General features: G+C 38.3%; 1 protein-coding gene across 1 annotated transcript; it reads left to right on the plus strand.

The window, feature by feature from the left end:
* Nucleotides 1-253: 253 nt before the first annotated feature.
* On the plus strand, nt 254-12261 carry TMEM168 (transmembrane protein 168; the record flags this gene model as incomplete). The annotated part of the gene is made up of 2 exons (XM_009076991.1): nt 254-1390; nt 12119-12261. Coding segments are annotated over exons 1-2 (1280 nt in total), but the record flags the coding sequence as incomplete, so codon positions are not given.
* Nucleotides 12262-13082: the final 821 nt, after the last annotated feature.

Genomic DNA, 13082 nt, shown 5'->3' on the forward strand with positions numbered 1-13082 from the left:
TTTGGTCTTTTTATCTGTTGTTTGGGTTTTTTTTTATTTAGATGTTAAAGCCCTGGGTGAGAAAGAATATGTCATGGTTATGCTATGATTAATAGGAATTATTTGCCACTTAAACTTTTTTTAATTCTTCTTCCAGGAATTTGAGGATTCTGGACCACTGTTACTGTTACAGAAGGCAGTGATTGTGTTTGTCGGATGAAACCCAAATATTTACTCACAGTCAAGAGGGTGAAACCCCTTAACTGCAGTTTACATGTGTAGGTCACTGCCTTACTGTGTTAGTCACTGTCTCTATGCAGTCATGACAAGGCTAGAAGAAGCAAATAGAGAAGTGAACATGCACTCATCAGTCAGATACCTTGGCTATCTTGCCAGAATCAACCTACTGATTGCCATTTGCATGGGCCTTTATGTCAGATGGGAAAAAACTGCGGATGCCCTGATTTTGGTAATATTTATTCTGGGGCTCTTTGTTCTTGGAATTGCCAGCATACTGTACTACTACTTTTCAATGGAAACAGCAAGTTTGAGTCTCTCCAATCTTTGGTTTGGTTTTTTGCTTGGCCTTCTCTGTTTTCTTAATAATTCTGCCTTCAAAACGGATGTGAAAGAAGAAGCTACTAAATATTTGCTCCTCTCTGCCATTGTTTTAAGGATATTGTGTGCTTTGGTTGAGAGGATTTGTGGTTGTGTCCATCATCGACCAACTCTGCTGACAACAGTGGAATTTTTGGAGCTAGTTGGATTTGCAATTGCCAGCACAACTATGCTGGTAGAAAAATCTGTGAGTATTATTCTATTGGTCATAGCTTTGGCCATGTTGATTATTGACTTACGTATGAAGTCTTTTTTGGCAATTCCAAATTTGGCGATTTTTGGATCCATTGCATCCCTGCTCTTCTTTCCATCCCTGCAAATCCCCACAAACCCTTTTGCCTTGGCATGTTTCTTCAGCTGCCTGATCTCAGATCCCCTTCTCGACGTTTACTTCAGTGGACTCTCAGTTACTGAACGATGGAAGCCGTACCTGTACCGGGGTAAAATCTGCAGAAGGCTTTCTGTCATCTCAGTTGGAGTTGTCGAAATAATCTTCTTCATTCTTGCAGCTTTTAAACTACGTGATTTGGATCTCTGGTATTTTGTGATACCTGGTTTTTCTATTTTTGGAATTTTCTGGATCATCTGTCATGTGATTTTTTTTATAACTCTTTGGGGATTTCACACAAAACTGAACAACTGTCACAAGGTGTACTATACCCACCGGGCAGAAAACCACAGCCTCGACAGAGTCATGGTGTCTAAAGGAATGCGCCACTTCTGTTTGATTTCAGAACAGCTGGTGTTTTTCAGCCTTGTTGCGACTGCTGTTTTGGGGGCTGTCTCTTGGCAGGTAAATAATACTCTCTTTATCTTGATCTTCCTCTTGAGAATAATCCTGAAACTTGTTGGCCTCCTAAAATTTGATGGTGTGCCATGGCTCAGCAAGTCGGAGTTGGAACTCCACATTTCACCAGCATGTGCTGTGAATTTCACAAATTGTGCTGCCTTATGTGTCACCTGTTAAGGCAAGTGGAACTTACCAGCTTCCTTATGTTGGCAGCGTGGGAAGAGTTAATGCATCCAGAGCAGAAGTATGCAAAGTATTTTGTGTTTACCTACTTATGAAATTAATTTGCTTTTGAATTCATTGTGCCATAAAATTTATTTTCAAAATAAATCGTTGTGTTAAGCCCTAGTAATGCTCACTATATCAAGGTCTTTTGTTACGGGCTATTTTAATTGGATTTAATTGAATTAATTAATGTATTTTTCAGTGATTTTGCATTTAATCAGTTCTGAGGAGTCAGAGAAACAACTGATAAACTGGTAAATTGTTGGTATAGCATGTGCTCTTAAGTGCCTCATTTTCAAATCTGGTTATGCACCAGAGGATATGTCCTCTGAAAGACCAGTTCTTACAGTCACAGTGTTCTTGGACTTTTCTTTCCATTTATGAATTAAGGATATTGTCTTTTCTTTAGCAGAAAACATATATTTCTTCCAAAATGTTTGGTCAGTGCCCAAGTTAAGGCAAGTTCTGAGTTGTCATAGGTGCAGCAGGGCATTTGACATCTGTTTTCTTTTTCAAATTGATCTAAACCATGACAACAATGAATTGCAAATCTGTAATAATATATAAAAATTATAATTTATGGCAGATCCAATTTATGGAAATGTCTCTGTAGTGTTTTTAGTAGGGTTTCCTGCCTATTCCTTCAGAATTTCTAGTGCTGCAAATTTTCTTAGATTAAAGAACCTTGTGGATGAAAGATGTTAAATTGTTGGAAAAGGAAATTGACAGTCATTTTGTGAGGTTTTTTTGGGTTGATTTTTTGTTTGGTTTGGTTTTGGGTTTTGTTCTTTGCATGAAGAGCATTAGAGGTTAACAGACAAGCCTGCAAGGAGTGCTGGGTAGTTTTGCTTTTTCTTTGGAAAATTATCAGCACTCATAGCTATGGTGGGTGGGCTTGAAGAAGGGACAGAAGGAAATAGAACCAAAAAAGAAGGAGAGGAGAAAAATCTCCAAAATGTATTTACAAATGAAGGTGCTGATGCACCTAAAGAAACGAAAAGTGGTTTGGGAGACAGAAACAATAAAGACGGACTGACAGCATGCCCATATTGCTGACTTCCATAGTTTTTCTTCTGAGAATTGTGTGACTTTATCAGAATGCTGGTCTTTGATGTTTATATGCTACATGACTGCTTTTCAGTAAAATCATGTGTTTCACCACATCTATCAAATGATCTTACTAATTTCTCTATTCTTGGCCTTGGATGGAGTCACACAACCTGCTTACACCTAACAAAGAAGTTCAAACAAATCAGGAGTATAAGTTGTCCAGATAGTCACTGGAGAGAGGCAGTTTCTTTGGGTGGTGCCCAAAGCCTGACTGCAGGGAGTCAGCCTCCAGGGTGGGCAACATCTCCTGCTGTAACCATTCCTGGGAAGGGCTCCCTCTCCCCCTGCCATCTGTTAAAAGCACATAGGCCCTTCCTTTAGAGCTGCTTCTTTACTGCAGGCTGTTTGCATAACCCAGGAGAGTTGGATTCATATCCATATTGTTCGGTTTTTCTCTTCACATTGGTTGATAATTCATTGTAATTTAATTCTCCCACTATCTGCCCCTCAGTAACTGCAGCTGTTACATCTGATTATTTTTAGTCCTCTCTAATTCTGAAGAAGTGCAGTTGTGTTGTGGAATGACTTGTGCAGGACTGTTCACAAGAAGCAAACGGGTCATCTGGCTAAAATCTTAGTATTTGTTATTGGCCAATTTCGGTTTCTAGTGTCTGGTGGGTAAATAATATAGGCTGTTGCTCATCACCTTTGTTGAGAGGTTATGTGTTTCCTGTTGAGTAGGAGAAGTAGTTGTAGTGGTCAAAGTGAAAGGCATCAGACCAAATACTTTCATTTGTCAGGAAATCATTTTTTTATTATAATAATAATTTATTTTTAGTAGATAATTGCATTTACATTTCTCTTGCTGTATTTGTATTGTTTTCACCATTCATATGTTTTGAATAATGAATTAGCTTAAGATTATGAATGCAGTTGCTCCAACTAAAAACCACTTCAGAAGATGTTGTGATGTTCACCTTGCAGATCACTTGTGTCTATTTCATCTTTTACTGGAAAATTAAATACTTTGTGCAGAATGTAATTTAATCAATTGATGTATCATTTATTGTAGTGATTGCAGGAAGCTGTGGCCTTTTCTGTTTTAGAAATAGGAAAGCAATGATTCATAAGCATGCAGTTTACCCTCTTGCAGGGCATTTGCTTTTTTTTCTAGAGGTTTAAGGAAGTACTAGGTTTTTCCTTTTTGTAGGGGGAATTCAAGGCCTTAAGTCTCTAGAATCCTTCGCTGGATCTTTGAGCCTGCTTTTTCAGGAGGTCTAACAAGCTCAGCAGTAATGCAGCAGCCAAACTTCTCCAGTGAATACGTACTTTTATTATGGTGATTGATATGTATTGTAGTAATGAAAAGGGACAAATCAGGCTGTTAGAGATCAAGCTCTGCCTTTCCTCTTTAAAAGGGTAATAGTTATTGCTAAATACCTAATGGGTTGGGATTTTAGAGTTTTGTTTGGTTTTGTTCTAAGAAAATTTTGCTGCAGAAGAAAAGCTAGTAATGTCAGTATGTGGTAGAAAAAGATGGCTTTCCTTGAAAACATCAGCTTAATATTAGTGTTCAAGAAGCAAATTAAATATTGGGAATTACTGGGAAAGGATGAGGAATGATTATGCCACTGTATAAATCTGTAGCTTTCATAATTTGAATAACTGCAGTTCTTACTTGCTATCCTATGTTTAAGAAAACAAGCAAAGGTTCAGAGAAGGGTGAAGAAATTCATTATAGACATGAAAGAGTTTACATGGAAGGAATTAATAAACAAGGATGCTTCAGTCAGGAAAAGGAAAAACTGAGTGAGAATATGATGAGCATGTAAAATATGTGTGATGTGGGGGAAGGTGAACGGTAGGAGACAATAAATGATCAGTTTCAGCACAAAAGTTGAGGGGACTCAAGTTGGCAAGAAGCAGATTGGAGCCAGACAGTGGAAATAGTTCCTCGTCCGGTCTGAGTGAGCTTTAGGGCTGTGTATTGTGATGTGCCCTGTGTGCCCACTGATTGCAGAGGCTCAGGAGAAAATCAGACAAGTTAGTGGAAATAAATTCATAAGGTTTGTGTGCTATTTGGAAACCAAATCTGGCTCAGGGTGTCCTTGAGCCACCAGTGGGTAGAGTACTTGGAAGGCATGTGCTCGGTCTGCACTTACAGTCTTTCTTAGGCATCCATTTGGCCTCTTTGGAGACTAGGTGGACCTTTGGTGCAGCCTAATACAGGGGCTCTTATATTCTTATGTTAAAGCAGTTTGTTGAACTCAAAATTTCAACATGTTTTGTCCTTAGAGTTTCTTAGGAAAGCCAAGTATTCCTCAGTCACCAGTTCGTGAAAATGTGTTTGCTCTTTAAAAAATTGTTTACGATTTTTTGTATGTGTAAGATTAACAGTTTTCAGACTTCGCAACATCAGTTTGGGGTTTGCGTAGTCATTTTAGTAAGTGTGAATTGTATTTGAAGTCCGTTAAATATTATCTGGAAGGTGGACCATTTTTTATTTATACCTTTTCTCGCTCTGAAGATGTACTGAAAACTTGTTTAGTGATACTGCATTTGATAAGAGAGGTGGCTTGAAATCACTTCATGGTCTGCCATTCAACCTCCTATGTAATGAATGGAATTGGCTTGGAAAGGAGCTCCCCAGAGTCAGCTACAGCACGTAAAAAAATCTAGCTGAGCTGTATATGTTAGGTTACAACCAGAAATGGGGTGGTGGAGGGGTTCTGTTTCATAGAAAACTTTGTTACAAGCACATTGTGTATACCCTCCTAACATTTCTAATATCTGTGCATCATATAAATCTCAAGGGTATGAAAGGTCAAGACCTAAAGAGCCAGTTGTCTGCTAGTTGATAGCTAGAAGTATCATATTTGATTAAAATTTCCAGAAAAGTATCGAATCTTCTTTTGTGGAAAGGTTTTAAAAGTGATGTCAATTAACTCTGTAGCACAGACAGTGGTTTTTTTGTTGCTGATGCAGAGCTGTTGAGGCTGAAAGTCCTGTTAGCCAAGGACCTTTCTTTAAGGGGGGAATATAGCCCTTGTAGTAAGACAGGGTGTTCTGTTCTGATGCTTTGGTATGTGCTTGGGAAGAACTGTGGCTCCCAAAAGCAGAATCTCTCTCAGAGAAATCAAGCTTTTAAGTGTGAAGAGCAGAATTGCTAGGTCTATGTGAAGTTGGAGGATGAGCTCAGGAAGCATGAGAACTGTAAAAGTAGTTTGTTAAAGCTGGTTGCATTAAAAATGGAGTAACAGCTTTTCTTTCAGTGGGGCATGTTTCAGCAGGGACATGGTCTGCTTCTGAGAATAATCCTTGCTCTAGCTGGAGAGTAAAGACACCTTGCCTTGTTGGTAGAAACACAGACATTTGCCTTGCAAAATCTGTAGGAAGTGTTCTGCACCTGCCTCGACATTTACTTGAGTAATTTCAGGCAGATCAATAGACTCCTTAGTGCCAACTTATTTCAGCAATTAATCATGTGCTTGTTAATGATGTCCCTTGGATGGGACAGGATCCAGCAGAAGTCATGCAAATGACTCAGGCATTACTTTTTTCAGAAGCCAATATAATGATGGAAAATTTTCAGACGAAAGTATTGGAATTTGCAGGCGAAGATCTTGGAAAGGTTTGGGGCACTCTTTTTTTCAGAAATTTATAATCAGATTTTGTTAAGTGCTTTATGCCAAGGTAACTCCAGGTTTTCTGAATTAGTGGCCAAAGAGAATTATTATCCCTGGAAGACTTGTATCTAATATTACCAAGAGAAAAATGAACTCTGTTTGAGACAGGTGAAGTAATAGAATGAAGTACTTTCAGTACATTATTCTTGGTTTTAGTGAATTTTATGGATAGTAAAATATTTGTATTCATTATATGCTTGAGTACTTGTACTTAAATGGACAGTGCCATTTAACTCAATTTTTTTTATGCGAGACAAATTAGTTTATTGTATATATGAGTACTTTCTTGTTTAGTGATTTTTGTGGTCTTTATTCCAGTGTGGTTGCCTGGTGTTTCTTGAAAATTCAATTTACAATGTCTTAAGGAAATTTGAAGGTAACAAGTTTTTTTAACTTATTTAAAAACAAGATTATTTTCTGAATACTAAGAAGTTTTCTCAGTAGCATCTATATTTACTGCACATACTTTTAATATCATGGATTAAATAACTTTCTTGAATGCAAATCATATCCAGTGTTTCTCCTTCTTTTACCCCTGCTCGTGGCTTGGATGGGTGGACTCTGATGGGTAAAAAACTGGCTGGATGGCCAGGCCCAGAGAGCTGTGGTTAGTGGAGCTAAATCCAATTGGCAGCTGGTCACTAGTTTGTTCTCCAGGGCTCAGTATTGGGGCCAGTCCTGTTTAACATCTTTATTAATGATCTGGGCATGGGGATTGACTGCACCTCAGTAAATTTGCAGCTGACACTAAGTTGGATGGGAGTATTGATCTGCCTGAGGATAGGAAAGCTCTACAGAGAGACCTGGACCGACCTGATCAATGGGCTGAGGACAACTGCATGAGGTTCAATAAGGTGAAGTGCTGGCCCTGCACTTGAGACACAACAACCCCATGCAGCACTACGGGTTGGGGGAAGAGTGGCTCAAGTGTTGTTGATCAGAAAGGGACTTGGGAGTGCTGGTTGACAGCCAGCTCAGTGAGCCAACAGTGTGCATAGGTGGCCAAGAAGGCCAGTGGCATCTTGGCCTATATCAAGAATAGTGTGGCCAGCAGCACTAGGGAAGTGATCATTCCCCTGTGCTCAGCATTGGTGAGGTCATACCTTGAGTACTGTGTTCAGTTTTGGGCCCCTCAATTTAAAAAAGACATTGAGGCGCTGAAGCAAGTCCAGTGAAGGGCAGCGAGTTTTATAAAAGGCCTAGAACACATGTCATATGAGGAAGGGCTGAGGGAGTTGGGTTTGTTTAGCCTTGAGAAGAGGCAGCTCAGGGGTGACCTCATGGCTCGCTACAACTACCTGAAAGAGGGTTGTCGAGGGGTGGGGGAAGGTCTCTTCTGCCATTCCTGCAGGGAGATGGCTAGTGGGAACGGTCATAAACTGAGACAGGGAAGATTGAGATTAGCTGTTAGGAAAAACATTTTCCCTGTTAGAGTGGTCAGGCACTGGAATAGGTTGCCCAGGGAGGTGGTGGAGTCACCATCCCTGGAAGTGTTTAAGAGGCATCTGGATCTGGAGGATGTGGTTTAGAGTTGCAGCAGAGTGGCAGATTAACGACTGGACTTGATGATCGTAGAGACCTCCTCCAACCTTGATGATTCTGTGGTTCTAAACTGTCCATCAAATATTTGTAGATTAGTTACCATGTTACCCTTTTTTCTCCTGAGCCTTGTCTCTCATACAGTGTATGCTGCTTTGGTTGGTTTGGGGTTTTGTGTGTGTGTGTATATATAAAAATCAGGTAGATATTATTCAGCTTGGATAATGGAAAGCAGGGCACTGGTTTTGCTTTGAAATGCACAAAGACATCTTTGTAAGCTTTCCTCAGTTGTTGGTCTGTTAGATATAATCGCATGCAGCCTTCTGTCTTAGTTGGTCCTGCTTGAGCAGTGGGTTGGATCAGACAGTTTCCAGAGCCTCTTCCAACCTCAACGATTCGGTGATTCTATGATGGCATATGTTTAGTGATTTAGTTCTGTTTTAAGCAGAAGGGCCCTTCTGTGGGTCTTTATAACCAGCTTCTAATTTAAACTAATTTTTGGGGGGTTGTTTTATTCTTCTTGTTTTTGTGAGTCACATGTCAGTAATGCACCATAATTAGATACAGTTCCAGAGTTGTTCCACTTCAAACAGTGGTTTATTTTTTGGGATGGGAATTGTCCTATCCATGAGTATAAAATTAACATATTGGCTGTAAAATAGCCTCTAAATTCTCCTGGTGTTTTAATAGTTACACTTAACAATAAGCATTGCTTGAGAAAACAGAGAAAGTGGAAAGATAATACTACTAGTGATTCTCACCAATCTTTTATTGTCTGTCATTTCAGCCATCACAGGCAAAAAGTAGATTTTTTCTTTTACCTTTTCTACATTATTTGAAATGAGACCACACTGTGTATTTCCTTTGGCAGAAGACAAACAAAGGCAAAAAAACCTCCAAAGGCTAAGAGATAAAATGATTTCTCATGGCTTTTTTAGTAGGATTACCTAGATGGTCCCTGTATTCTGTTTGCTTTGTGAGCAGTCTGTCTGGAATCAATGGGCACTTGGAGTACAGGGATGTACTGCAGGCTCAGTTTGCCAGTGCAATCAAAAACAGAATGAAAATGAGTTGAACAGATGAAAGAACAAAATCCCTTTCTGGCTCTGCCTGTGCTTCCATGGCCATCTGCTCCATTAAGGACCAGTCATCAAATCTTTGTGATTTAATAAAGCACTGACAGTCTCCACCTGGCATTTTAGCTGTTATCTTCAAAGAGGAACCTATCTTCAGTTTTACTGTAATTACTAAATTAGATATTATTATTTGCTATTTCAGGTTCTTCTAGTTTAGGTATTTTAAAATGTCACCAGTCAGGTTTTTCTGCAGCACAGAATTAATACATTTTATTATCCTACTATAGAGCTGCTCTAATCAGCATTAGTCATTTTTATATTTGTTAGTGACATATTTCTTCTAAATCAAAACTGTTGAAAAAGTGCTGACAGCAAGTGTCAGCATCTTTACATTAGATAGCTGTCTGTAAATGTAAAATATCCATACTAACCACACTTTCCTAATCCATAGCCACTAAAAGAGGACAAAGTTGAAACCTCAGATGGAGTGGAATTGATTCATAACACTATAGAGCTTATTTCCCGTTCCTGTTTATTGTTTGATACAAACTTAGGGTTTCTGTGTGAGATCCTTATCTCACAACTGCTTGGGAATTTTCTTGCCATATCTTCATATTAGTTGGAGTGTTTTCAATGATTCAATGTAAATGTCTTTTAGTAGTCAGACTCTGTCAGAGTGAGCCTTAGTGATAATTTCAAGTTATATTATGGCAGAATGCTGTGGGTTTAATAACTTGCATATGTTTGGCAGATTGGGGAAATACAGGGAGTGTTTAGAACAACATGGCATGTTGTAAGAAAACTTCTACAATAAAATTCATATAAATAATATAATAATGTTATTTAGGATATTATGATTGCTTTAGTTTTTATTTTTAATATGCTCACTGTGATCCGAACACTAATGCAATATAAAAGCAGTTTGCTCTAGCAAGATCCAAGAAAAATGATATTTATATATGGTGGAGGAGCTGAATTTGTCACAAAAATGCGTTATAATACTTGGCTGGTCCAAAGTTTAGAAACTGGTTATGAATGGGAGGGTTTTCTGGTGATGGCCTTCAATTTCTGCAGATTCTGTGTATTTCCTTGTTTTTTGTGACTTAAAGCAAATTCATCTTCTGCTATCTACACTTAAAAAATTAAGTCTCCAAGTCTTGAAGCTAATTTAGCTAGAGAGCTCCACTGTTTCATCAAAGTCTTATTTTTTACAAGGTTTCTACAGAAAAAAACACTAACCAAATATTTGTAAGTTTTTTATTGCTGCTGCTCTGAGTAGTTTTCCTTTTCAGAGTGCATTTGGGAAATGGAGCAAGGAAAAGGAGTGCTTTCTGCTGATATATGTGAAACAAAAATTATATTCTCTTAAAGGATTTGTTCGTCCTTAGAACAAAACAAGTTGAGGCTGCACCATAATTATTACAGTATTTTGAGCTTTTATGTCTTCTGGTGGTTTCAGGTAATTGTGTGGATTTGGGGGGACTTAGTGCTGTCAGTTAATAATGTTGTCAGTTATCAATATCAGATTCTGGTGTTTATTTTTGGTTAGAAGTATTGCTGTCAACATTTCAAGGACTCATAGGCAAGATCCTTCCATCAGAAGTATGATGGGACACTTTTTAAAACCAGGACAGGTAGCAAACAGTATTCATCCTTCGGCAGGAAGCACATTAGGTGGACAATGCTGTTCTTTCAGGCCAAGTCATTGTGTGTTATAAAACTGAAGGTAGTTGAGTCAGTGCCATGTGCCAATAGGAACTGAGTTGATTTAGGTGTCACTTTTTCCAGCATAATTTAGTTTCCAAATTATTAATAGCTTTTTGTCTGTGTGTTAAGCTGAACTACCAGTCCACATCATCACTGAGTGTTAAACAATAATGCAATGTCCAGATTTTTAAAAAACATGGCTATCATAGATTTATGCAAAGAGGGCAAATAAAACATAGAGGGGGTCAAAGACCACAGGACACTTCTCAAGGTAGAAGTCTGTAGCTATGACTTTATTTCTTTTGCTACGTGTCACCCATTGATATTTAACAAATGCACCATGGATATTAAAGCTCTCGGTAAATTATATGTTATAATACTGTTTCTACCTTTCCTAAAGCACTTAATGCCTCATTAAACCCATTCATATCATTCGAAAATAATTAAAATGAGTCTGTATCTGTTCTACCTCTCAGGGACATCTGGCATTTCAGAAATCCATTTTTATTGTCTAGTGGTTGACAGATAACTGTTGAAACAGGTTTCATTTTATTTGGTTAGTTTTTTTGTTCGTTTTTTTTTTTTATACAGAAATCATCTACGCATCAGTAAGTGTAATCTTTTCCAAAACTGCTTTTCCCCTACAAAACAGGAAAGCTCAATGAGTGCTCTGTGAATGCTACAAAGTCCTGTAGTAGATGTTCCTTCTCATCTGGTATTTATGTAACTGCTAAAGAATGGTCTTTTTAATTGATGTAATGTTCGTAAATGTTCTCAGAACTCATATTTTATGTGATACATAATATTCCAGAAAGAATATTTTTAGAACTCTTGGTGTTATAAGGCAAGAATAGTGAAATGTATATTTTTAGTGATCATAGGATTGTTGAGGTTGTAAGAGACCTCTGAGACCATTGAGGCCAGCTGTTAACCCAGTACTGCCCAGTCCACCACTAAACCCTGTCCCTGAGTGCCACATCTGCATGTCAGTTGAATACCTCCAGGGGTGGATGCAATGCGGTCTGCTAGGGATGTAGTGTTCTGTGGTGTACCTTACTGGTTAAGGCCTGACCCTGCCGATGTTTAGATATACTTATTTTATACATATAAATAGTTTTGTTGCATTTGATTTTCTTGCTTAAATGGGTAAAACTAAGCTGTGATCAGGGCTTTTACAGCTGAGTCATGTGCCTCGGAAAACACTGAGTCAGTGTTTTCAAATGCATTGATTTAAGAACAGTAATCCCTGCTTAGCACCCCAAGCTTTCATTTGTCTTTAGAGTATTTTGCCATGTAATATGTGGAAAAATAAGTATACATTATAACATTTTGCGTGTTTCAGGACCCAATTATGTGAGATCAAATGCAGGGAATGATTCATAAAACCATAACCAACAGAGAGGAAGGATTTGTCATGCAATGCCTAAATATCTTTATTTTCTTTTTAGCCAACCAATGGGATCTTCATGAGTGCATTTCTCATCGTTTTACCCCTGGAGTCCATGGCTCATGGGCTTTTCCATGAGCTGGGAAACTGCCTGGGAGGAACGTGTGTTGGGTATGCTGTTGTGATTCCCACCAACTTTTGCAGGTATGGCTAACCATGTGTTACAGCTTCACAGTGTACTGTTAGCTCATAGAGGCAATGCAGTGCTCTTGCTTGTATTCTTCAAGAATTAAATACAAACTTAAGTAATAGGCAGAATGTCTATTTTTCCTTTTCCTCGCCTTCCAGAGTAACTCACTCCAACTTCAACTTTGTATATCTAATTAATTTGCTTTTAGAAAGCTAATGAATGCTCTACAGACCAGTTGTGCATAGGCGGATTCCACAGTCCGTATCTCATGCAGGAGAGGATTGGGGCATTTGACTGAGTGCAGATATTTTACGTGAGAAGATTTGATAAGCCAAACAGATCAATTCAAAACAATTTTGAATTCTGTTCAGTGAGATGGTGTCTACATTTAAAGGACCTTGAAATTAGGTCTGCAACTGAGCTACACGTCAGGTATTAGTATTGAGAATTTACAGCTGATTTTTGTTCCAGCGTAAATGTTACCATATGAGAAGTACTTGAGGATGGAGGGATTGTCCTATTATGATTTGCCCATTTATGTGTTTTCTTGTATTAGCTTTAAGCTTGCAAGTGGTACTTTAGCCATATAATTAAAATTGGTGTGTGCACATTTGTTTTATAAATTATAAACAAGAGCTATGTAAATAATCTGTTCAAGTTACAAGAGAAACAGAGTAGTAAGTTGAAACAAGAGGCTTGAAACCAGAACTGCACAATTTATGAAAACTGCCCAGTTTCAGTATGTGTAATGGATTCAGTGGATAGGGAAAAAAATCAACAGGCAAAGAAACCAAAGGTAGTGTGCTAATCTTAGATCACTGTGTTTTTAATAGTG

The sequence above is a fragment of the Acanthisitta chloris genome, unplaced genomic scaffold, assembly GCF_000695815.1.
Source record: "Acanthisitta chloris isolate BGI_N310 unplaced genomic scaffold, ASM69581v1 scaffold15350, whole genome shotgun sequence".
NCBI lineage: Eukaryota > Metazoa > Chordata > Aves > Passeriformes > Acanthisittidae > Acanthisitta > Acanthisitta chloris.